Source organism: Podarcis muralis, chromosome 6, assembly GCF_964188315.1.
Source record: "Podarcis muralis chromosome 6, rPodMur119.hap1.1, whole genome shotgun sequence".
Taxonomy (NCBI): domain Eukaryota; kingdom Metazoa; phylum Chordata; class Lepidosauria; order Squamata; family Lacertidae; genus Podarcis; species Podarcis muralis.
In genome coordinates, this window is record NC_135660.1 from 63,403,764 (window position 1) to 63,430,671 (window position 26,908).

Genomic DNA, 26,908 nt, shown 5'->3' on the forward strand with positions numbered 1-26,908 from the left:
AGCTGATGGGCGTTCATGGAATCATAGAACTGTAGAGATGGAAGAGACGTTGAGGGTCATCTAGTCCAATCTGCTGCAATGCAATCTCAACTTGGGCCGCAGGTTAGCCACCTCTGCTGTATTGGCTTATCTGCATCATGGCTGTAATTTTTTGAAGTGATGACAATGCAAATTATCAACACCACATGGACAGCCTCCAAATTCTTAGTAACACTGCCTTTGGTGATATACCCGTTTCAAATGTAAAGTGTAATGATCCACTTAAAAATAGATTTATGATTATGCCTTAACGCCTTGTTCTGAAAAGCTAATTTGAACCTGGACAATATTCAATAGGTTCCTTTGACATATATTTGCCTTCAATACTTGATTTCAAGGTTTTCCGCTATAATGATATAATATAATCATACTGTCATAGACTTTTGTATGGCTGACAGCTTTCATTGGATCTTTCTTTTTGGATCTTTCTTCACAAACTTAAGCTATTATCAACTGTTGCAGCCTTCTTCCTGCTGAATTCAGGACCTTGGGATCTGCAGCATTTGCCTGAGTTTCTTTTATTGTCTCGTGGATCCACTTCAGGACTGAGTCTTACCTATAAAGCTCTAAATGTACTGGGTTTTGACATACATGGGAGATTTGCTTCTAAGCTAAATGGAGGTTTTCCACTTCAGGCAGCAAATGTCTTGGGCTGGCCCTGTCAGAGGGTATTCACAGTGGCTGTTCCAAAACTGAGCACCACCTTTCCTCTGGAGACACAACACGCTCAAGTCTTAGAGAAATGGGCTTTGACTCTAAGTTAGTTTTCAGTTGGCTTTTGATGACTAGGAACAAGTGGGCGTGACTATTGAATTTTAAGGTTTATAAGGCTGTTAAACCGTATCCAATGCTCTGTGCATGTAATGCCACTGACTTCTATTTTCTCTCCTCCCTTTGCACAGCCCCCAACTGTCCAGATCTGAATGGGGGTGGGGTGGGGGGCTGGGGAAGACAGTAGAAGGAGAGGAAGCTCCCTTACATGCACAGAAGTCTCTTGCACTAACAGAGTTGCAGCATCAGATACAGCCCAGTGCTGGAGGATACGATGAATGACAATTTCCGCTCAATAAATAATAGAAGAAAACCCCTCAGGTGACATCTGATCGCTGTCAGCTTTTGAAGTTTCACATTTTACAACTGATATCCAACAATATTTTATAGGTTATCATGTGGGATGTTTGACTTTCATTCTACATGTAACTTGGGCTGAAGTTCTGCACACACTTTCTTGGAAGTTAGCTCCATTGAACCCAGGGGAACTTACTCATTGAACATGGTGGAGTTTACTTCTGAGTAAAACAGGTTCAGGAATGGGCTGCTGACCTTTGAAATCTGCACGCCAGCATGTGCTATTCTATAAATAATATTTGATTTATTACTAACTCACTACTACGTACGCAGCATACTATATATGTTGGTGTGTGTGTGTGTGTAATAAATAGTTGTCACTGCTTAATTCCTGTGTTTGGAAAACTCTCGCCGTGTAATAGAATCTCTAGCCTCTCCTCTGTGGCAGTCTGGGGGCCAGCTGTGGTTGCTCTTGTTGCTTCCTGTGACAGACATGCTCTCTCTGCAAAGGCTTGGAATGCTCTTTGCTTTATTATTTATTTAAAACTGAAACTAAGAGACTCATGCTATCAGCTTACTGCTGATGACATATCACTAGCACTGAGAAAACCATTGGATGAACTGTATGATGGATTTACTGATGCACAGACCAAATGAGTTCCAGGAGATGGCAGGTTTGACCATTTGCAAAGTAGGAGCTTATGTGTTCAAATAGCCCCATTCAGGAGCAATGTTTATTTAATCCAAGATAAAAATGAAGATAAAGATTGGGCACGAAAGTATATAAATATTTAGGCATTATATAGACTAAAGATGTAAGATGGCTTAGAAGGAGGAATTTTGGTCCGCAAATAAAGCAGGCAAAAAATTAGTTTACAAGGTGGAAACAGTTGAAGCTTGTCATTATTGGGGATGTTTTAAAATGGTGATTCTGCTCAAAGTCTTGTTTGGGCTTTTAGCCTTTGCCTGTTCAACAAGGTAAGGAAAGCATTTGGAGTTGGCAGAGAAAACTGGAAAATTTTTATTCCAGAGGGAAGAGCATTAGGCTGAACAAAAAGGCTTTGTATAGGTAGACAAACAGTAGTTTCCCATACCTATGTCTAGATTATGAGTTGGCCCAAATTAAACAACTAATGTGTGAATAGGAATAACATGGGGATTTATTGGGTCGGTGCAGAGTTTTGAAACGAGGCTTCCTTTTGAAGGGTGATCCCCTTCAAGACAATTGGGGGCAGGGGCCCGAGGAAGATCATACGTTTAAAGCCGATAGCTTTCACCCCAAAATCCCAGGAGCTGTCATTTGTTCAGGGTACAGGGGATCGTAGCTCTTTGAAGGGTAAACGACAGTTCCCAGTTTTGAGTGAAAGTGTGTGCTGTCATGTGATCTCTCCTTCCTGAATGTTGTGTTAAAAAATAATGCATGTGACCTATTTACGGCATTAGGAGATTTGAACCTCTGCTTGCAGAGGACTTGCAGCAGTGGGGGGTCAATGGACTCATTGCCATCTGCACCACAGGAGTGGGAGATGCTATGGGGTCATTGTGTGTATTGTGAATGCAAGAAGGTGACCTTCTGCAGGGATATTCCCACCATTGCAAGTTCACTGGCTCCCTCTGTGTGGGGGCAAGACTTGGTGGGTGCTTTTGCTGGTATAGCCCCTGATTGGTGAGCTTTGATTGTGATTTCCAGCTGATCATGTATTGGATATGTTGGCCATTGCACAAATGCAGAGGCGGCATCTCTCTCACCCCATGTTCTGAGTAACTGGGTGATAGGATTGCTCTGACAATCATTCCAGGTAGATGTTGCCCTCTAAAACTTTGCAAGGGTACAGCTTCAAGGATTTGGCCTTGTTGCAGACCAGGATTGAAGAGCTGGTCAGAATCTGAGGATGCTTTCTACTAGTTGCTTTCCCCAACCCACCTTGATCCATGCTACACCTCTGCTCAAAATCCATATTCCCACATCTGCTCTTTTTCATTCCAACACTTTTGTGCAAACCATCTAGTTAACCCTGCAGAGGGTTTAGCTTGTATTAATGAGAGCAAGCTACAGCTCTTTCAGTTTTATCTGGAATATGGCACCAGCAATTTTTATGCTTCCTTAATAAAGCCTGCCTGGATTTTTATTATTATTAAGTCGTAATAACCCCTTCAATTATAATAAATCTTGGAAAACCACATCAGTTCAGCAGTTTTAATTAGAAAAGCACAGTACTGAGTTCTTGTTCATCCATCAGACGACATAGCTAAAGTGGCCCTGTGTTTTTTTCAGTTCTAAATTGTGTAATGGGAGTGGGAACTCCAAAAACCTGTTCATTTACATTCATACCTCAAAACAACAGTGTTTTTTAGCACTTGCACAAATACTCTTGTGTGAGCGAGCAGTTTAATAGGTTCTAGAGAAACTGTTTTGCAGTTTTACACAAACTTTCCAGACCTCAGAGTTGGACTAATGGTTTAAATTCTGTGTTTTCTACTGTACTGCAGTTGGTGCCTCACTGGTGCAGGGGCATTTCAAAGTGTTTTTATTGTCATTTGGGAATGACCCAGTTATTGCATAATATCACTTTTCACAAGTTATGCTGTTACCAATTTAAATATCACTGCACATCTCTGAACGTATTTTGGAAGGACCCACCCCCCACCCCCCAATGTATGCACTTTACCTTCCCTGGGTGTTGGTTCATAGTGTTCTGCGGTTGGACTTCTATGCTTGCTTGATTTATCCATTTCAATATTTTTATTCTGCATTTCATAGAAGGAGGCATCCAAGTTGGTTTTCAACAACTGAAAACCTCGCACATGAGGAGCAGCTAATAACAAGGTATAGCAAATTTTGCAGCAGGCAGTCAGCAGCTTAATATACAGCAGGAGGGTTCAGGAGCCAAACCATAACTCTGCTGGAATGAAAGTGCTTGGAAAGGTATTTGGTCTCATACTTAAAGGTCATGAGCCAAGGGACTAATCTAATCTCCTAGTGCAAGGAATTCCACAATCAGCCTGGACTCCACAATGGAGGGTGATGCCCTCTTCCATGTCTCTTCCAACTATATGTCTGAGGTTGGCAGAACATTTAGCAGAGCCTCCTCTTAAGAGATGGTACAGTGCCCCCTAGCACAAAGGACCCAAGATACTCTTTACCTCTTGAGCAACAGCCAGAGGCTGCATCCACAGATGATACCCTACATGATGGATCTCCAATGGCAGGGGCTCTATTTCCCCTTATCAGGACCCCCACTTCAGCTCTGGAACCCCCTCCCCCTCCATCAGGATTCCAGGCACAGCGGCTCTGAAGGACCCAGGCTGAAGCACATCTCCCATGAAGATCTCCAAAAGGGCCTCGGCTGAAATTCATCTATCTGGTCTCTCAACTATGTAGTCTACTCAGGAGTGAGAGGCAGCAATTCCCACACATGTTCTGCATCCTGGCCCTGAGTAGTTCCAGGCCCTCAAAGATCCAACAGTCTCTAGTTACACAGTGCCGGTACATCTTTCTGACGTAGTTCCTTACTTGCCCTTAAGGTTTCAGCTCCTTGCCTGCAAGTTGCAACCTATAAGTTAGGAACAGGACAGTAGTTCCACCTTTCCATATTACTGTGTATTCCTGCTTCCTGCTCTGTCCCTAGCCACACAAAGGAATTGCTTTGTATACAAGACATTCATTCATGTTGGCCTCACCTCTACAATGCATTGGCAGTGTCTTTTTAACATTAAACACACACACACAACTTAACATGCATGTAATCATAATGTCTATATAAATAAAGGCTTTGGGACATGTCAGGTGATCAGCTTCAAAGACCAAATCAGCCTTTTAGCACCTTTATTTGAGGGTGACTTCATTGTAAAGTCGCATAGAATCAGCTGGCCTGCCTCACACCAGCCGGCAGAGATCCTGCTGTGTTGACAGATGGTCATAATATAGTTGAAGTGAGCCTTGTTCTAGATGCCTGTGTAGCAAGTCTCAAGTGGTAAAATGAACAGCAATCTGATAAATAACATGGACAAGGAGGACTTACAACTTTGGAGTAGCATATTGATCAATAAGTGCTCTTTAGAAATGTCCGTCATGAAAAAAGGGACCTAAAAATAACGTAAGAATACTGCCTAACAAGATTAGTAAAGAGACTAATGGAATTATACAAATGGGCTTATTCATATAGGCACACTATCTGAACTAGCTCAGCTTATTTTAAATAGTCCCAGAGAAAATGGACATAAAACGCCTTTATAGGATTTCAATCTGCTAGAAAAATTGCAAGCTCCACAGGTCTGCTTTTAAAATTGACGGTGGAAGTTGGAGTAGGGCCAGCTCATCTATTGGACAAAAGGGGCATTTGTGCCTGGAGCAAGGAACACATCTGCAGTTGCCAAAGAAGTATAGTGTCTGTTTGGACTCTCTGAGTATCGATCAAACTTTTGCTAGACGGAACTTGAAACAGGATTTGCCATTCTGAAAATAACGCCTCAAGAGCATGTGGATATAGTTGCTTCAGGTTTTTTTAACTGAAGCATGAAACTGGATCTTGTTGTCATTCTGTTTACTTTCAGGATGAACTTGTGTTAAAGGTTTATCTAGTGACACAGCTATTTATTGATGGACCGTTATGAAGGGAATTGCATTGGCCACTGATATCTGGACCCACTTAACATATATACAAATCAAGCTCTCATATCTGAATACGGTAAGTCACAGGTTGCTTGGGAGTCCAAGATCCAGAACTGATGCTGCCAAAGTCCTTGGAGGGAGACAGCAATTGTGCTGCCTTAAGTGTGCTAGCTGACAGCTGCCCAACTGACCATTGTATGGTCATGGAAAGTAGGAAATAAAACTGAGGCACATGGAAATTTCCTAAGTCAGAAGCATGGACCAGTCAAAGCATAAATTAAAAAATTAAGGCTGCAATCCTATGCACAACTGGGAGTAAGCCCTGCTGGGCTTCTGGAAACATGCAAAACACCAAATCAACAGCAGTGTTAATACAAAAGCGGTAACCCTTTAATAAAAATATCAAGAAAGGAGCATAGCAATGCTCTTCTGGTATTACGTATGAGCAGCTCTTTGCAATGGTCTGGACACACTTAAGTCCCCTGCTAGTTAGTAGTCCATATGGAAATTATCATTTCCTTTGGTTTCAGTGGGAGTTAAGCATGTGCTTAAATTTATCCTGTTAAAGTCAACACAACTTTAAAAGTGCTTTAACTGTTAAAAGCTGGGCACTGCCCTTTATTTTCCTCCACTTAAATATTATATTAACTTGTAAATGTTATTGCCACAGCACTAATAAAACGCTACTAACCTTTGATTTGTATCCCATCTGTACAACATTTAAGAACTATTCCCAACCCATCTCAGACTAAATGGCTTCATAAGACAGAAAATAGTTTTGCTCAAACTGCAGTGTAGAGAGGTGCAATATGGTTTCTGAATAAAGTAACCATGCCTAGTGTATTCAGAATATGTTTTGGTATATGGCTGATGCACAGCAGTAAAAGGGAATTGTAAAAGTTCAGACCCACCCCACTTTTTCTTTAAGTGATGATGTGTTCCTGATACTGGAAGAGAATGTAGTAAATTAACTGCAACTTTTACAGCCCAGTTCTGGGATATGGTCTCCACATACCATAATTATGAAAATTGCCATGCTCTTCGTATATAAAAGTCCAGAATAAAATGGTCCGCTGCCTTGGGCCAACTTTTGCTTCTCAACTTGAGAAATTAATGTTCCAAAAAAATTCCTTGTTTGGCTTGGGGTGTGTGTGATCTTTTGCATGCAAAGATGTGCAGTCCAGTCAAATGGTAGTTTTCAAAAAAACAGATGGAAACTTCACAATATCTCTCCCCCCCCCCCCGCAAACACACACACTGCCCCCTCCCCAAAGAGCCCTTTCAGTTTACTGCCTTTATTCCCATAGATAATAGCTGGCAGCAGGGTACAGGGCCGAGGCTGCGCGCTCCACTTCTGAACAAAGTCCTGAATCGAGCCATTGTTTCCACTGCGATAGCCTGCATTTTTTCACTGGACAGAGAAAGCAGGGTGTAAAAAAGGCACCTTGTGTAAAACTGTTGGCAGGGCTTGGAAGTGAATTAAGAGCTCCACAAGGTCTGAGCGCGGCAGCTCGGCTCGCTCATTGAGCCCTGGAAGCCCAGTCAGCTCAGACATTCCAATGCAGTGAGGCAGCAGCGGGGACTCACTCGACACACACACGAGAGAGCAAGGCAGCCAACTCCTCGTCCAGAAGCGGCAGATCAGCCCATCTCCTCCTCCTCTCTCCTGAGTCCGCATACACAATCGGGGGACGAGGTGGGTTGGCGGTGGGAGGGAGGAGATGAAAGGTGGACGCGATGGCTCGGGACCAGGTCCTTGCCTGCAAAGATGTGGGGATCTGCTCGCCGTTCACTGAGAACGACGGATCGGGACTCCGAAAGGCAAGCCTCCCGCGCCTCGAAGGTAAGAGGATGACTTGGAAACTTGGAGGGGAATCAGCGGTTTCTTTTCTGCTTGGTTTTTTTAGCGCCCCGCTCCAGAACAAACAAACAAAAATCTGATCCTCCCCTGTTCTGCAAGTGTTGATTATTGGATTGATTTAACACACAAAAGACACCAGATCTTTTGTGAGTTATCTCGACCACTCTGCTCATTACAGATCCAGGGCACTAAAGAACTCGGGACTCCCCGCGCGTGTGCAAACGCACACACGAGACCCAGTTTGCAAGATCCCGGGCAAAATCCGATGAGTGCATCGAGGTGCTGAGCTGTGAGCCCTTCTCCAAAGGTATCCCTGCCACTCTTTTCGAGCCGGAGGGGGCGGGGGAGAGTTGCCTCCCGGAACTGAAACCTTAGAGGGGCACATTGTAATAGACCTGGATGGACCGAGGGAAATACGAGACAAGTCTGCACACTGCAGACTGGCTGCTGGAGGCTGATGCGTCGGAAGAAACGGCAACAGAGGCAGCGGCGGAGCTTCTGTCTCTGCGGTCCAACGAGGGGAGTACATGTGTATGTGCGTGCGCACGTGTAAAAGTTCCCAAAGAAGGAGAGCTTTGCGCAAGTGCTTAGCAGCCTGGCCTGGCTCTGCTTGCCGTGGCAGATACTAATCACCACCTGGCAGGTGTGCGGTTGGGCGGAGAAGGGAAATCCCTTCCATCTCGTGGGAAGGCACTTGATCTCACAAGGAAAAGGGCTCGCTCCCATGCGGTCCCTGCTAGGGAGGCGGAGGTGGGAGGACAGAATGAATGAATGAATGAACGGACGAACTCCCTTTAGAAAGGGCTTCCCGCACCCCCGATTATTCAGTGACCAAAGTCGAGAACAAGAGGAAGGAAGCCGACTCCTTTCCATCCCTTGGCCTGCAGGGTCGCTTTAAGGGCAGCTCTGTTTGTCTGTTTGAAAGGTTTTGCCACCTTTCAATAGATGTGGAATCGTCGCCTGCAAAAAAGGGGGAGAGGGAGGAGGACCGGCTGTCTCAGGGTAAGGATGCTAATCTTTCCCGACGTGGTGTGATAGTCTTTGAAGATTTCCTAAGGGGAGGAGAAAAGGGTTCCTTTGGCAACGCTGCTTTCTTCTTCTTCTTCTTCTTCTTCTTCTTCTTCTTCTTCTTCTTCTTCTTCTTCTTCTTCTTCTTCTTCTTCTTCTTCTTCTCCTCCTCCTCCTCCTCCTCCTCCTCCTCCTCCTCCTCCTCCTCCAATTACACCCACCTCTCCCTGCGCTGAGTGACTGTGTAGGAAAAGAGGGGGAAATGATGAATGGCGGACGAAAGGATGAAGACGTTTGGCTGCTGGTATGATTTCTCAGCATCAGTTTCTTGCATCATACATTCGTGAATCCCAGGTGTTGCATACAGCCCCTATCTCTTCCCTCAAAGTTGTCCTTCAGGGACGTTCCAATGGGCAATATTTTGCTCATTGGAAGATGTGATACTCTCCTTCTACATTAGTTGATACTGTTGAGGTTTGTACTAGGGTAGGATGTGCAGTATTTTAAAATGTGGGAGATGCCGTTGCCTATGAAAGATGCTCACGTCTTCCCATCTTGCTCACTTATTTTCCCTAATTTTCAGTATAACCAGGGGGTCCAAAATCCTGTGGTCCGCCATAACAAAATTAATAAGCTTAGTCATTAAAGCCAACGTTCACAATGGAATATTGATTTCTGTTTTAAATTGCACAGAACTTTTCCTGTGGCTGGATGTTTTTAAAAAGGAAGATTTTAAACACAAGAAATAAATTTATTTTAAAAAAACTGGATAGCTCCGAGTGAGGTCATGGTATTAAGTCATTTTAGTTGCATATTGTTTCAGCCTTGAAAATGGAAAGTGTGAGTCTTGAAAGTTATTTGAAAACTCTACTGATCTTTCCCACTGTTAGAACTCCAATTCTGAAACACTGTGTAATTATTAAAAAGCAAATGTCTGGCCTGCACTTTGATAGCCTTATGTAGGTGTTCAGTGCTCATGAAAGGTGATGGTCCATGATTGGATCGGATAGCCCTGACACCGAGTGCTTATCTAGGGGTTGGCAAAATTGGCCCTCGCTGGGAGTGGAGTGCAGGCCCAGAAAGGGTGGAAAATTCACCCCCAAAATGTCTTCAGTTATCTGTGTAAGGTCCTGAATTTAGACAAGAGCTGGGAGCTGAGCGATAGGAGAAAAGGCAAAACGGTATGAAGGCAGACTACTGGAGTGTATTATGTATATGGTGACATGCCACTATTATTGTGAGATCAAACATGGGAGAATCTTTCCATCCTTGCACCGAGGCATAAAGGTGGGTGGGATGTTTTGCCCTTCCTCCTGTTTACCTTGCCTTGAATCCGGATGCTTTTTTAGTGTGCAACCAATACAAGCTTGGGACACCTTTTGTGCAGCAATGCCCTTACTGGTGTTAACAATTAATGTTTAGCTTCTATAATGAAAAGTGTATTGGTTCCACACGTCCTAGAAATCAGAACGTCTGCCCTAGAAACACCAATTCTATATTGGGTATGTAAATATATTAGTGCTCTGCTCATGGGACTTGTTAAGTGGAAATGCTGCATTGAGGTCTAGATGGGCTGGGATTCCTGAAGGAGCATCTCTTGCATAAATCTACTTGAATACACTGATGTGAATACACTCCAGATTTCCCTCCAGATTTATGTCTAAGTTACCCAGACTGGTGTGGTGTTTGAGATCATTTTGGTACTAACAAGGCAAAAAGTGCACAGAAAATGGCCCACCCCACCGCCCAGGTATACAACTAAGCATGCTTGGTCCCTCTTTACACAGTCAGTCTGAATAGCTCACTTGGTTAGACTCAGCATGGTGCTGATAACATCAAGGTTGCAGACTTAATCTAAGCAGAGGTTGGATGGCTGTGATATATGATCTAGTTGAGATTCCTGCATTGCAGGGGGTTGGACTAGATGCTCCTCAGGATCCCTTCCAACTCTTATGATTCTATGATCCTGTGTTTACTTAGAAGCAAGCAGAAATGAATGCCCTAGGGCTTCAGGTAGCAAGCAGTTGTGTCAAAATGTCATATTCTGCACCCACATACATGTGAGAAAAAGAGAAGTAAAATCCATTGTGACCCTGAATAGCCTTCGCTTTAGAATAGGATTTGGAGCACTAACAGCTTTGTTGTGAGCTTTGCTTCTGGTCTTTAAGGTTCCCAATAATCAACGTTTGTTTGTTTTTTGCTGCGAAGCTAAGACCTCCACTTGAATTTGTCACCACACACACACACACACACACACACACACATGAAGAAGTATGTAGTTTTAAACTGGTTTTAAACTAGGCCGTTGCTTGCTTTTAGTTTCCCGAAAAATGTTCCTTTTCTTCCCATGCTGAAAACTACCCTCAGCTCTACGAAGGTCCCAGGCCTTTTTGAGAGCTAGTTGTTGTGGGGTTGGCCACCATCTCTTCCTCACACCGCCTCTAAATTTGTGGCCTGACTAAGCTTTTTCTTCATTTCTGTATGGGAGCATGATGCTTTTTTTGTCCTACTGATCACAAAGAATGAGTCAAAAGTTTCAAAAAAGCTTTCCTTCAGGTTTTTTCAGGAAAAGTAAGAAACTTCTCTCTACTGGATTCGGTCTGGAGAGACCTTGGGTTCAGATCTCCACTTGGATGTGAAACGCATCATCATCATCATCAGGCTTTATATACAGTGCAGCCTTCTTGCCAAGGTACCCAAGACAGTTTTCAGTTTTACAATACAGTGGTACCTCAGGTTACATACGCTTCAGGTTACATACGTTTCAAGTTACAGACTCTGCTAACCCAGAAATAGTACCTCGGGTTAAGAACTTTACCTCAGGATGAGAACAGAAATTGTGTGACGGCAGCGGAAGGCCCCATTAGCTAAAGTGGTGCTTCAGGTTAAGAACAGTTTCAGGTTAAGAACAGACCTCCAGAACGAATTAAATACTTAACCCGAGATACCACTGTACTTGCACCTATTCACTCAAAGCTAAAAATGAAACACATAACCACCTACGTTCCCACAACCCTTCTTCTCTCCTCACAGTATAGGCGTTGAGACTATATTTCATTTTAGTCTATCTCATAAATCGGCCCACAATACAATGATTTTGAACATGCCACCTTAAATGCCTTGTAAAGAAGATGGTATGGTGGTAGTTAATTGTTTTTTATTAGTAGTATTTATTTGTATTCCTCCCTTCATTTGTCGATCTCAGGGTGGTTTACAGCACAGAAATGCAAGATAAACTCAAGAACAAAAGACAAGAAACATAAGAACAAAAACAAAGTAAACAAGGTAAAAGTGAATTGACATTACAAACAAAGTGTCAATTTTCACATTGGAACTGGAATTTATGTGGTGGTGGTGGTGGGAGGCGGTGATGCAACTTTTGCTTCAGCAATGAAGCAGCACAGACTGTAAGGGCTATAGGAGCTGAAGACTCCATGCTTCCTGGCTCTCAGTCAGGTCCTGATCCGATCAGGGGTTTCTATGTGCTCCTTGTGAGTAGCCTCACACTGGTATCTCTGAAGTTCCTGCCTGACTTGCCATCACCTCTGCTTTTGTGGCCCTGGGGGAGATAGGAAAGTGTATGAGAATTGGCTAGGAACCTAGGTAGCTGCTGTGGGGGCCTTTCGTACTGGGAAAGGGATATTCAGTTTTGATGGCTCACTGAGACCATTAGGAGTTTTGGAGATCTGCTGGAGAGTCCCGGTGCCATTGCTCTTCATCATAGGAGGTTGTTGAACCCCAACACGAGGTCATATACCCATGAATATTGTGATGGTAAATCTGTTCCACGTTCACAGTAATTAAAGTAGATTAGTAACCTCACTTCACCCATATGTTGCAAGGGTGGAAAACTACACACTAAGTCTGAAAGGGTAGTTGGAGTGTATTAAAAATGTAGCTAATCTGCTTTTTGGAAAAAACAACATTTAAAGTATGGAAAAATAGTGGCTACAGTTTGGGTATTTTCTCAAACTTGTGGCTACCACAACATAAGGGGATGTTCTACAGGACTAGGGCCAGGACCACCACTTTGTCCTGTGGTTTTCTGGACAGATCCCCCTCTTGCCCTTCCTTGTTGGTAAACTGCTATGTAATAATGCTTCGGAAAAACTGCTATTTAATTTAACCAGACAAGATTCTGGTGGGACATAATTTCATTTCACTTTCAGTTTGTATACTGTACTGTCTTTCCACTTTACTACACACAAGGAGGAATTAGTACTTCACACATTCAGTAAAGATATGCTATTAAAACAACAACAAAAACCCCATATACTCATCTTTAGCATTCCTGTTCCACTGGACATACATCTCAAAAGCTAACATAATCTCCCCCCCCCCCCAGGTGATGGTCCATCATAAATACAAACCCCACATTGGGGGAAAGATTTTCTGGCTGTTGGACTGGATGACCCTTGTGGTCCCTTCTAACTCTATAGTAGTGTGATTGTTTACTTACTATATTGGGCTGCAATTCAGAGAAATGTGAGCTTATTTAAATCCCTTTAATAACTTTATCTGGATTGTGCCCTTTGTTTCACTAATGAGCCTAATGTTTTAAATAAACAGCCCATGAAGACTGAAAGTTTTTCTAGGCACAAAATAGGCAGTAATGTGTATGTTTTTTCACATTTAAAAAAATCTGCAATGGTTTCAATGGTTTTCACATTGCTGTATTAAACGTGTTGGGGTCAGAACACTTATCGTTGCAGAGAGAAATTCTACTTTCAGTTCAAGTTTAGTTCTGTCCTGTACTTGTACTTATGTATGTTAAGGGTGTGACTGACTGAGTACTCGGTATACAAGCGCAAGAGTCGGTGTCATGTGGTGTTTGCTGCAAAAAGCTTGTGCAAATATTTCCTAGGTTGGGAATTCACAATACTATTTTTGCCCAACAATAGACTGTGTTCAGCGGCGGAGGAAGCTGCTCGGGCGCCTGGGGCGGCGCACCCATAGGGGTGGGGTGAACCACCCATAGGAGTGGGGCAAGGGAGGAGCGAGCCGCCATAGGGGCGAGGCGTACCACAGGGGCAACCAGAGTCTGTCTGCCTCCTTCCACTCTGCCGCCCTACAGCTGGGTGGGGAGGCAGCGGACCGTTTGGGCAGCATGGAGCCACCCAGGAGAGATGTGTGACTCCGGCACAGTGCAGGCCCCGCGGTGAGTGGCACCCAATATTTTGTCACCCATCTCAGTGGTGACACCTGGGGCGGCCTGCACCCACCACACCCCCTTCCTCTACCCCTGACTGTGTTAACCGTCTTTTCTGAGCATAATTTCTTTTTTTACTTCATTACCATTAAAAATAAGTACAATGTGTTGCACTAGAGCAGGGGTCAGCAACCTTTTTCAGCCGTGGGCCAGTCTACCGTCCCTCAGACCATGTGGTGGGCCGGACTATATTTTTTTTTGGGGGGGGGGAGTGAGTGAATTCCTATGCCCCACAAATAACCCAGAGATCCATTTTAAATAAAAGCACACATTCTGCTCATGTAAAAAACACCAGGCAGGCCCCACAAATAATCCAGAGATGCATTTTAAATAAAAGGATACATTCTACTCATGTAAAAACATGCTGATTCCCAGGCCGTCTTTGGGCTGGATTGAGAAGGCGATTGGGCCGCATCCAGCCCACGGGCCTTAGGTTGCCTACCCCTGCACTAGAGTGTACTGTACCACTTTAGGCTGCAGGTTACGTTTCGAACAAGTCTCTCTTTTTTCTTTGTAAACACCCCCCCCCCAATGCAATTAGAAGCTTTGATAGCAAAGAGGTGGGCTAGTACCTTTTACCCTGATGCAGGGAAGTGGCGTCGTAGTGTTGTTTGCCATCGCCAGGCAGGTACGTGTGCATGGGCAGGGGTGGAGCTCAGAGGGTGACTGAAGCCCACCGTGCCAGCCCAGCCCTCACCACTGGAGCCAAGCAGGTCCACGTTGCGGTGCCTGTGCTGGGGAGATCATATATTCCCAGATGCAACTCATGTGCGTTGGATTATGCATCCAACCGACTTCCACAGAATTGAAGTAGTTTACATGTAACGACTCGGATTCTAAGATAAATTAGCTTAAGGAGGTTTGCAGAAGGAAGTCTTCCTCTCCTCTCCCCTCCCCTCTACCATGCCTTAAGCTGACTTTTCTTAGGATCCAAAGGTGTGCACTTTACCTTAACAGAGTTGCCAATCATTATGTAGTTACTGGACCAAGTTCTTGTTCATTTATTTATTTTGATAGTAAAACATGAATAGTTCCTGTGGTGACATAGAGGTGTATAACTGAATAGTATTTCAAGCATTTATCTTGGAAGAATGTTTTAATTCTACTCCTGTGCACAACTGCTGCATAACTTGCATCTAATAATAGCATCGTTTTTTAACAGACGATTCTCCAGTTGCCTGTGACCTTGCTTAATGCTGGAGGACTTTGCTGTTTGTTTCAGACAGGAGCAGTGCTCTGGTGTGTGATGTTTCCTCCCACGATGTTTGTCTTCATCTGTGGACAGCAAAAATGCTGTTGAAGTGAATAGAGTTCTGCTACAGTACAGCACACCATTGACTTAGTTGGCTAACTTCCCCTTCATACCAGGACAGGGCATCAACAGACGGCATTTAAATAATTTTCTGCTTGAATATCATTTTACGGTGTAGAGAATCTTGTTCGGTAGAGCAAAAGGCTGAATGTAAAAAAAGCTGATTGCATGAGTCAGATGTGTACTCTGGACTTTCAAAAAGCTGTTTCCAAAAAGCTTAAGGAACTTCTGGGTGACATCCCATGGTGGGAAATACTCAGAGAAGGGAGTCCACAATAGATGGGAGTTTCTTAAAGGTGAGAAGGCACAACTGAAATGTGCAAACAATTCCAGTAAGAAAGAAAAGTGGGAGGCATCTGGTGAGGTTTTTGTGCCTTGAGCTGAGATTTAAAAGGGGCAGATATAAAAAATGAAAAAGGGGCAAATCATGAAGGAAGAATATAAACGATCATCCAGTATTTGCAGAGAAGGTCAGGTGGGCTAAAGCTCAGAACAAGGTCAGGCTTGCAAGAGAGGTTAGAAATAATAAAATGGGTGGTGGTGGCGTTTTACTATGTTTGAAGCAAGAGGAAGAACAAAAAAAGTTGCCAGACCTCTGTGTGTAGAAGCCAGAATAATGGCATTGGGTGACAGAGAGAAGGAGGAACAGCTTAACACCTGTTTTGCTTCTGTCTTCACTCAAAAGGAATACAGTGCCCAAACTGGTGATAATAGAATAAATGATGTCGAGAGGGAGCTACAGCCCAAAATAGAAAAAGAGGTGGTAAAGGAACACCTAGCAACTTTAAATGAGATCGCCAAGGTCTGAGGAACTACAAGGTTACTAAGGAACTTGCAGATGTAATCTCAGAGCCTCTTATCTATAATCCTGGAGAATTCTTGGAGAACTGGGAACAGGATTCCACAGTTTAGGTATCAGGATTTAATCGCCAGTCATCAGCTGGTGTTGTCAAACAACAGCTCAAGAGCCATAGGTTCTCAACCCCTCATCTCCTGATGAGAAGTTATATTTGGAGATGCCAGCAACTCAGTCTGCAAAATGAGCTATGTTCCATCCCCTGATTACTCTAATGTTTTCATTGTAGTAGTTAAATGACGAAACAGTAAAACTGAGCCTTTATGGCGTGAGAGCTTAGCCTTGACAATAGATGTAGAAATGCACTTTCAGGAGAGTAAAATCTGTTCTCTTGTTTGGAAAGCCAAAGTCCTTCAAAAGAGCACTGTAAATTCATATAATGAATGCTTGTTATAACAAGCATTTGTATGCCCTTATCTTGGTAGTGGTTGTTTTATTACTAGTCCTCATGTTTCCTATGTATACTTCTACCCAGATGATTCCCTAGTAGCTGTAGAAGATCAGTCTAGGAAATTTGAGTAATCACTTATTGTTCTTCTCTTGGCAAGTGGGTTGTCATCCTTGTGGAATGCTGACATTTCATAAAATCTCATAAAATACATGGACTTGGACTTGAAATTCAGTAGGTCAGGGGAAACTTTCATTCACAAAACAGTAATTGTTTCTGTATTGATGCATTTTTCTATCAACAGTTTTTATTTAAAAGAAAAATGGAAATAATGTGAACATAAATATTTAGAAGAGACAGATAACATAACAACTGACATAGGTAAAGGTAAAGGTACCCCTGCCCGTACGGGCCAGTCGTGTCCGACTCTAGGGTTGCGTGCTCATCTCGCTCTAGAGGCCGTGAGCCAGTGCCGCCCGAAGACACTTTCGGGTCACGTGACTAGCGTGACGAAGCTGCAGCTGGCGAGCCAGCACCAGCGCAGCACACGGAAATGCCATTTACCTTCCCGCTAGAAAGCGGTCCCTATTTATCTACTTGCACTTAGGGGTGCTTTCGAACTGCTAGGTGGGCAGGAGCTGGGACCGAACGATGGGAGCTCACCCCGCCGCGGGGATTCAAACCGCCTACCATACGATCGGCAAGTCCTAGGCACTGAGGTTTTACCCACAGCGCCACCCGCGTCCCTAACATCTGACATACTAGGCTGCAAATATATAGCTCTGCCAAATTTAGGTTTGCGTATATATCTTATAACAAAAACATCTAATGTACATGAGATAACACACTTGACTGATGGACTGAAATGTAGACACGCATAGTATGGTCTTGGTTTTTTTTACATGGTGCTTCATTTACATTTCAGTGATATAAAGCATGGCTTTTATTTTGTCTAAAATGAAATTGAGCCAGTTAGGCTGCAATATTATAAACACCTAGCAAGGAGTAAGTACTTTTGAACTCAGTGGTACTTACTTTAAAGTAGACATCTAGAGGATTGCATTGCTAGTCCTATTTGCACCACATCTAAGTTTGTTTGTTCAACAACTACTTTGGGTGGAGTATAGCATTACTTCTATGCTGTAAACCCTGTTCAGTTGATACTAACAGAGATTATATATTGGCTGAAGACAGGTTTATGCAAATGTTTGGAATAATAATACCTGTGGAATGTTGGACAGAGAGACCCATGTTTGCCTTGTAATGCAAGGGGCATTCACAGGTGACACATGGGAAGCGGCATTTTTAATCTTCCCTGCCAACTGATTCTCCTTTGCAACACTTCCCCACCCCATTTCCCCCAGTCAGCCTTGAGATTTGCCTGAAGGGGAAATTAACTTGATACATCTATTGTAGAGAAGAATTAGTGGGAAGGGTAATCCTTCCCTCCCTCCTGCCTTCTAATTTCCACCCAATCTCGGGAACTAGAGACCCAGGCTGATGCTAGTAAATACAGTGGTACCTCGGGTTACAAACACTTTGGATTACAAACTCCGCTAACCCGGAAGTACGGTAGTACCTTGGGTTGAGAACTTTGCCCCAGGATGAGAACAGAAATCGTGCGGCGGCAGCGGGAGGCCCCATTAGCGAAAGCGCGCCTCAGGTTAAGAACCGTTTCAGGTTAAGAACGGAACTCCAGAACGAATTAAGTTTGTAACCCGAAGTACCACTGTATGCAAAACAAACCAGCCCTCCTGTAACTACGGTAAATTCCTTGTTTTAGAAATTCTCTGTTGCTATAATTCTCAACTAGTTAGAAATAGGACTCTGCCCCTATTGTATATTAATTAATTTTGGGTATGGTTGAGACCTTGCTATTTCTTAAATAATAAAACTGTTTCCATTTTCTTCTTCATCCTCTCTTTAAGCCAAGTTTCAACTTTTATGTCATTGCCTCCCAGCCAATATTATTTTTACAATATTACCTAATTTTGTTATTGATTTGTTCAGCTGGTCACTTTATTGCCCACTCTCAGCAGCTAATCAATATATTACTGAGACTGCCATTTCAAAAGCTGACGGAACTCTTAGTTCTTTGCTTGCAAGAAATTGTGATGCAATTGTTTCTCAGATAAAGTAGACATTGGCACTGACTTATTACCACGAAGATTCTGTTTGACTGCCACTTGAGAGGCCGACTGAATTTTGCTGTGAGAATTATTCTAAAAAATCTGTAGTGATGTCTACTGATCTATAGTGATTAACATCAGTGACAAGTTACAGTCCTAATTAGAAAGCTGTGACATGTTTTTCCCCTGAATAAATATTTTCACTGTAGCACTGACTCCTCCTTTGCATCTGGCTTGTATTATTAACCCCTCTGTCCCCACCCTACAAGATTTATAGAGAGAAACCCATTCTCACCCCCAGTTGCCTAGACACCTCCCCTCTGCACTTCAGAAACCCCCAGCTCTCTCCAGCACTCTTTGCCCTATGATGAATTTCCCCAGTCCCTTCTCGTATGCATTCTGGAAAATCTGGGAGGGGATAGCTGTGCTCGTTTGTTTAGAACAAAAACAAGAGTTCTATGGCAACTTGAAGGCTGGAAAAATCCAAAATGTCCAGAGCGCAGCTCACAGTGAGTGGTCTTTTCTTTGTGAAAAGTACAGTTACAAAACAGTTCTAAACATGGTGTTTTGTAATCATGTAGATGGGGCATAGTCCAAAAATGTCACCAGACTGTGGGCTTCTTTGTCTTGCTAGCTGCAGTCTAGGAACCGCTGAATGGTTGGTTGTTTCCCAGCTGCTTTTCCCCTCTCAAGGTACTCAACCTACCAGGTAGTAAAGTGGTTGTGAAGCAGAATTCCTATGAGAATTGTTTAGTGGAAGAACAGAATTCTGAGGACAGAATTCCAAAGGGGGGCTTTAGCTAGACTCTTGGGTGAAGAAAAAATGGTGACATTTTCGTGCATTGTCCTCAAAACTCCTGACATAGTAACACAGTATTAAAACAAGCATGAACCACTATGAAATGTCAGTGAAGAAACTAAATAACATGCATCGTTTATTCATAGCTTGTTCCTACAGTTGCAATTGAAATTATTCGACCCCCATTGCAAATTGGGTTTTTTAATCAAAATTTACAGACTTTCAGCTGTTTTTGTTGCATTGACGAGGTATGTTTCACTTTTGAACTGGGAGTTACAAATTATTCCTCTGAATTCATTATATTGGATTAAAATGTAGGTCACTAACTTTTAAACTCTGTTATTAGCTGATATTTAGGGACAAGTATAAAATAATATATTTGAAAACAAGGACATTTTTTAAAGAAATTAAGGAAAACTGTATAATTACCCATATTGATGAGTAACCAGAAAATATCAGGCAGTAAGAATGATTTTTTTTTAAAAAAAAATCTGTTTTGACTGTTTTCCTGCTTTAATGTAACAGAGCTTTCAAATGATTTCACACTCTGAACAAGTCAGTTATTGAGGTGGGCTTCTTCCCAGAGACTGATGTAATTGGCAAAGCTAAAGTAAGCACAGTTCTTGTTTGCTGACCAAATATTATTTGTGGCATTCTAAATAGGGTTCCCATTAATACTAAAATACATGAAAAAAGCAGATTTTGACCATATTAAAAGGAATGAAGTTGTCTTTTATGTGTGTGACTCAGAAATTCAGCTTTACTTACTTTATAAATGAAGAAGAATGCTGTTGAATAAATATTCCGTAGCAGGTATTTAATCAGTTTTGAATATGCAGTAGGATGAGCTCTGCATGTCGATGCTTTGTGGGAATAGGAAAATAGAGAATAAAAAATAAGAAGATCTCTTTGTTGGTAACTGGATATCCATTTGCTCTTTTCTGGTGGGGATAATACTCCCTACTTGCTTGAGATGGAGTACTTCAGCGCTCTACAATATGGTCAATTTAATTTGTAACAGAGTAACAGCGACTGGAATCATTCTTGTAATATTATTTCTATTTTACCTTCAATAGACCAGGTGCTGCTGGGATAGGGAAACAAGAACAAGTAGACTGTAATAGATAGACAGCAACACCAGACCCCAAACAGTAAGAGTTTTTTGCAGGCTAGACACAAAGGTGGACTTTGAGAGCTAACCCCCCCCCCCGTTTAGTTTGAATTACCTCCATTGGAGATTTCATGAGCCCAAGAAACCGGGGAAGCCAGTTTCACATCTTTCTCCTGTTCTGCAGGTGACTGCAAGCTGACTATTTTAAAAGGTGATGGAGGTGATCTGCTGCCCGAACTGCTCATTAATCAGCATTTATTATTACAGTGGTACCTTGGGTTACATACGCTTCAGCTTACATACGCTTCAGGTTACAGACTCCGCTAACCCAGAAATAGGGCTTCAGGTTAAGAACTTAGCTTCAGGATGAGAACAGAAATCATGCTCCGGTGGTGTGGCGGCAGCAGGAGGCCCCATTAGCTAAAGTGGTGCTTCTGGTTAAGAACAGTTTCAGGTTAAGTATAGACCTCCGGAATGAATTAAGTACTTAACCCGAGGTACCACTGTATGACCAAGCTGTGGAAAAGCCAAAGTGATGTTTTTTCATGAGCAAGGACAGCACAATCCAAATCATTATTCAGATTCTTTACACTTTATGGGTTGGATCCTGACTAAAGTTAGTTGACATTAACTCGCACTGATTTCTAATGGATATAAGTTAAACTAACATCATCTGGACTTAACCCAGTGAGTTTGGGTACTTATTCAGTGCTCTGCTTAAGTCCAAGTGCTTCATTGTTCAATATGCAGCCATGCAAATAACTCTCCAACTCTATCAATAGACCCCTGACATTTAATACTTAGAGTCTCTCTACCAAGATGCTAGTCTCTGGGCTTTGTAGTCTATCATTCCTTAACACGAGCCAGCTGCTAGCCCCCCACCCTCCAGCTCCAGTTCTATTTTGGGGGTCAGAGTTTCCCTGCTCTTGCTCTCTATTATATTATCTACACACTCTGAAATCAATGGGAAATGTTGAGGATATTAACATCCTTCAGCAAAGACACCTAGAATGTAGTGGTTAGGTATAATAAGACCCAAAGTTCAGGTCAGGAGATCAGGGGAATGCTTGTCTAAACAGGTATGAGTTCAAGGGCCAGCAGAATGCCGGTGTAGATGGGCCCCCTCTTATTTCAGCTGGGAGAGCGTTCCACAATATTGATGCCACCAGTGCAAAAGTCGCAAACCAATAAGCATTCAGCCATGGCAAAACTGCATAAGTTTCATTTGCAGTTCTTAATGCCATTACTGAGCAATGGAAAGGAAGTTGTTTTCTTTTTCGGGTTGACAGAGAATGGCTTACCTAAGGCCAGAGAGTTAGTTCAGCCTCTTACAGGGCAATCCTATGTACAATAAGTTGGGCAACAAGCTTTCCAAGCTGTAGCTGTCCCCACTTCCCCCATCCTGAGAAAAGTGTCGTCATATTCACAGCTGCTACACCCCAGCATGGGCGTAATCTTACTCCAATAGGTTTCCTGTTTTCCCCTTCTTTCAAACAGCATGTGCAGCACATGCCACCCCAAAAGCACTTTCCTTGATTTATGTTGATTTATTTGCACCTTTAATTCAATTCAGTTTTAGAAATGCCATATTGAATATTACTCTAGATATTTTAAATTCACTTTATGGCTGTATGTTATAATTTTCATTGTAAAGAGTAACATTTTGTGACCATGAATACTGACAGTTTGCCATGATGTATAATTTTATATTGTTTCTGCTGTTTGACCTCTGATCTAATGTGATTTATCCGTGCTGAATGTGTTTCCTCTCAGTCTTTTTTGCTTTGCTGATGGCATGGAACACGTTACATTTCTCTGATGTATCAAAATTAGCCCTTTTGTTATTTACTGGATTAGTGATGGTATCAATGAAAGTAACCTTTGCCTGCACATTGCCTCACATTCATTTCCCATGTACTAACGGGATATTGTGCTTTCAGCTCTAAACAAATCCAGATTATATCTTCTGAATCTTTCATTGTGAAATTATGGGGCTTGATTCAGGCCATGGTGGGTGCAGTACTTGCAGGTGGAGCATAAGGCATAACAGAGCCACTTCTCCCTTACATCCTTTGTGAGCAGACATTCAATGCACCTGATGTTTAGGTGTGATGGCAAGTCTCCATGCTTTGCATTTGTTGCGTGAGCAGAGGTGGCTGATTCCTCACAATGGCTTGGTTGGGGAAGAAAGAGAGCTTTGTTATACATACCCTGTAGTGATCCCTCTGCATGTAGTTACTGCAGTGTAGAGGACTGAGTCCTTGGGAAAGTTAGTAGCAGGTACTGCACTAAAATAGATGTTGATATCCATGTGAAAGAGATAGACAGAGACATGTCCATGCCTTTATCAAAAGGGTTGTTATGTAGCTCCAAGTTCCATTAGTGCAAACCTCCTTTTTGTGCTTATGACAGTTATAATATAAGTAGTTTAAAATGTTAATAATGCTTAAAAAAAAGAAAATCAGGATTCTAATATAAAATCAGGATTCTAACTGATAGTGATTAGGACTGCAGAGCCAGAGTACGGTATTTATTTGAGATTAATTAACACAGGCTGTGATATATGTGAAGGACACGGGTGGCACTGTGGTCTAAACCACTGAGCCTAGGGCTTGCTGATCGGAAGGTTGGTGGTTTGAATCCCCACAACGGGGTGAGCTCCCGTTGCTCGGTCCCAGCTAGCAAACCTGCCAACCTAGCAGTTTGAAAGCATGTCAAAGTACAAGTAGATAAATAGGTACCGCTCCGACAGGAAGGTAAATAGGTACCGCTCCGACAGGAAGGTAAATAGGTACCGCTCCGATGCTGCTTTGGTTTTGCTAGAAGCCGCTTTGTCATGCTGGCCACATGACCCGGAAAAACTGTCTGCGGACAAACGTCGGCTCCCTTGGCCAGTAAAGTGAGATGAGTGCTGCAACCCCAGAGTCATTCGCAACTTGACTTAACTGTCAGGGGTCCTTTTACCTTTTATGATATATGTGTAGCAAAACATTCCATTTATGTTGGTAGAGATCTGTATGTGTACTAAATGCAGACCAGATTCTCCTAACCTTTATGTCTGTTCAATATAATACTTATTTTGATTTGGCTTGGCTCGTGGTTTCACCTCTCTAGTGATTACCATGATCGGGGGGGGGGGGGGTGCAGAATCAAACCAATGCATTAATTCGGTAGAATATCATTGTTGCTTTGCACATAGAAAGCTGGCTTGATTACCGTAAATAAACAAAGTAATAGAGAGCATCTGGTTTTCCTCTTGTTTCTCATTACAATCTGACACAAACTTTTCTAGTCTGCTGACAAAACTAGATTTAGCTTCTATGGTTGCTGTGTACAAAGCAAACATTCATGCCCCACCCTGGTTTTATATTGATCTTTAGGCAAGTGATCAATTTGATCCAGTCTTCTGTCCATACCTGGTAGTGTTTGCTCTCTGCTTTGCATTCCAGCCCTTAAAATAACAACCTCTCTCCAACTATGAGAGCTTGAGGCGGCTGAGAAGTGGCCAGTGTCTGGTCTGAGTTAAATCCAAGCAGACAGCAAGGAAGAAAAGGATCTTTGATAGCTCCATGAGGGGACAGTGCCGGCCAAAGCATTCTCTTCCTGGGGCAGCTACAATAAATGTATCCGAAGGCCTTGGAGGAGCTGGCTGGATGGCTAAAGGACTCTCACCTTATTTTGTAGTCTTAGGCTTCTGTGAATTGTTTGATAGAAGTAATGAAAAAGTTTAATCTGCCATGAGTCCTGCAGTGCTGTCAGGATTGGGATCGGGCTTGGGTTGGCAGGCTTTGATGCAAAAGGAAAAGGATGAAACAGAGCAGGACCCTGAATGGTGGGAACTTTGAGTTGGAGGAGGGGATAATCTCACCTGTTCAACCCAAGTTCAGCCAAAGGGGCAGCAGGGATTCTGGGTCTGTCCTTGCAGCTTTCCTGTGGAGTGGAGAGCCATTGGGAAGGATGTTGCTGGACTGCAACTCCCACCATGCCTAAGTGTTGGCCATGCTGTCTGGACCTGATATGAACAACACCTGAAGGCTAACCATTTCTGGTTTAGATGGTGAAAGATGTTGCTTTTTAATCCAAATGTCCCATCTGCTGACAGAGTTTTGGATAATGCTGTTTTAATTCCCATTTTGTTTCCTCCACATTTGTCTCAGAAATATATTGTAGAGAAGGGTTTCCTAAAATGGAAGCCTTTGAGGGGAGGGAGATATGGTTGGTGGAAAGTAGAAGGTCTTGGCTACCTTGTGGGACTGCAAATTTTAAAAAAGGTAAAGGACCCCTGACAGTTAAGTCCAGTCGCAGATGGCTCTGGGGTTGTGGCGCTCATCTCACTTTCAGGCTGAGGGAGCCGGCGTTTGTCTGCAGACAGTTTTTCTGGGGCATGTGGCCAGCATGACTAAGCCGCTTCTGGCTCAATGGAACACCGACACCAGAGCAGTGCACAGAAACACTGTTTACCGCCGGAGCGGTACCTATTTATCTACTTGCACTTTTTGATGTGCTTTTGAACTGCTAGGTTGGCAGAAGCTGGGGCTGAGCAATGGGAGCTCACTCCGTCATGGGGATTCGAACCGCCGACCTTCTGATCGGCAAGCCCAAGAGGCTCAGTGGTTTAGACCACAGCGCCACCCGCATCCCTCCCTGCAAATTTAGCTGCAAATAAATGGATGGGATGGTGCCTGATCAGATTCTGTCTGAAGAGGTAAGGTTGGGGTGGTAGATTGCATGTCTGTTTATCCCACATATTCTGAATCTCTCAAAGGGAGCTTGGAGGGAAAACTTCAGCTATAAACAAAAGCACAATGGAATATATTCTTAAGGATGCTCTGCATTTCCATTAAGCATCTGTTAATACACTTCATACTCTTTCGTTATGGATATGCAGGTTACACCTGGCACTGTGTATTAAATATGGTTTTGTTTTTTGTTTTGCAGGCTACTGATTAACTGGAAGTTCCATGGCCTAAGGAACCATTAATTACATCTCCCCAACTTACTCTTCCAAGGCATGTTGCAAGAAACAAGGCGGGGTATAGGTACATCCTATGATGGAAGTGTTTGCTTGTGAGAGAAGAAAACTGTGCTATTACAAACAAATACTCAAGCTTTATGTGGCAATCCACCATAAACAGCATTCTGAAGGCCATTAATAATACAGCTGTGTTGTATGCTGTAAGTCTGCTGTGAAGATATAGCAGTGTTTTGCTTTTTTTCCAGTGCTATGATGTAATTAATGGTATTTGAGGGAAAGCAGGGTAGTGTCTGAAGCCTGTGTTTCAAGATGCTCTCTGAAGAGAGACAGCAGTGTCTGCATTTGGTCTTTGGCAGAGTTTTCAGTCCACCGGAAAGGAAATGGCGATAAAGATAAAGCACCCTAGATGCCAGTTATGAAAGTACAAAGAAATTGGATGCACACAACTCTCTCTTCCAAAAACGTGAAGAAAAGCTGTTCAGTGTTTTTATTTACCACATGAGAAAGAAATGACTGATAGCAGAAAACCCTGGGAGAGAGGCATATGTATCCCTGCTTCTGTGGAGTTTCTTAATATAAATTATGACATTATACAGAAAAGCTACAAAAAAAACACTATACATAACCACTTATATAAAGCATGTGACTCTTTTGCAAATAAAGACAAATGTTTAGAAACTGGAATTCCTTCTTCACTGGAAAGAACTGTGTATGCTGAAATTCAGTTACAAATGGATGGATCTCAAGTTGAGTTGAAGCCACTAAGAAGCCAGTCCTCAGTAAATAAAAATGAAAATGAAACTGAGAGTGCTGATTTCAAGTATGTTAAAGAGAGAAAGAACATCTCAAAAAGTTTCATTTGGAACGAATGCTTACAGCCAGTACAGGCTTATAATGATTGCACCAATATTTCTGCAGCTTGCACTTGTGAAACAGTGGAACTACCAGCTACCTGTGGGAATAAAACTGGACAACAGTTGTGTGATTCCTATGGCACTACAGTGGATAACTATTTGTATTTGGAAAGAACAACCCCAAAACTCAACATGGCATGCTCAGGTCACAATTTTTCTAGCGGTAATATTACTGGAAGACTGCCTTCAAAGCCCAGGTTGAGCCATTATCAAAACTGCAACGAAGGCCACGGAGAAGAAATGGATGAAGATTCTTCTCGTACTAAGAAAGAGCGGTCCACTTTATTAGTCAGAAGATTTTGCAAAAATGATAAGGAGGTTAAGAAATCGGTCTATACTGGAACAAGAGCTATTGTTAAAACTTTACCGTCGGGGCACATAGGAGCTGTCGCTTGGAGTTGTCTTGACCGGAAGAGAACCCACGATGAATTAAGGCACTCTAGGATTATATCAGAAGAATTCATTGCCTTTCAGATTTCAGTGAGCCAAGCGTTAAGTTCTTGCCTTCTGCAGTCCATATGGCATGGGGTAAGTGTCTTTTTATAACTTTCAGATGCCTTTCTAAACTTAGTGCTTGAGCGAGAGCAGCTGGTTGGGTGCTTCTGTAGAGCCATCTTCATGATGATG

General features: G+C 42.8%; 1 protein-coding gene across 4 annotated transcripts in view; it reads left to right on the forward strand.

Annotated features, from left to right (window-relative positions):
• Positions 1–7,126: 7,126 nt before the first annotated feature.
• Positions 7,127–26,908, forward strand: part of PLCE1 (phospholipase C epsilon 1) — a 123,171-nt gene continuing 103,389 nt past the window's right edge. Inside the window, exons 1-3 of one of the 4 annotated variants that reach the window (XM_028729759.2) lie at positions 7,127–7,562; positions 7,759–7,887; positions 25,331–26,809. In XM_028729759.2, the coding sequence (XP_028585592.2) occupies positions 25,877–26,809 (933 nt within the window). In that variant the 5' untranslated portion in view covers positions 7,127–7,562; positions 7,759–7,887; positions 25,331–25,876. Of the gene's footprint in view, positions 7,563–7,758; positions 7,888–8,329; positions 8,583–25,330; positions 26,810–26,908 lie in introns of those variants that run through there. The other 3 variants (XM_028729757.2, XM_028729760.2, XM_077930456.1) reach the window with 3 other exon arrangements.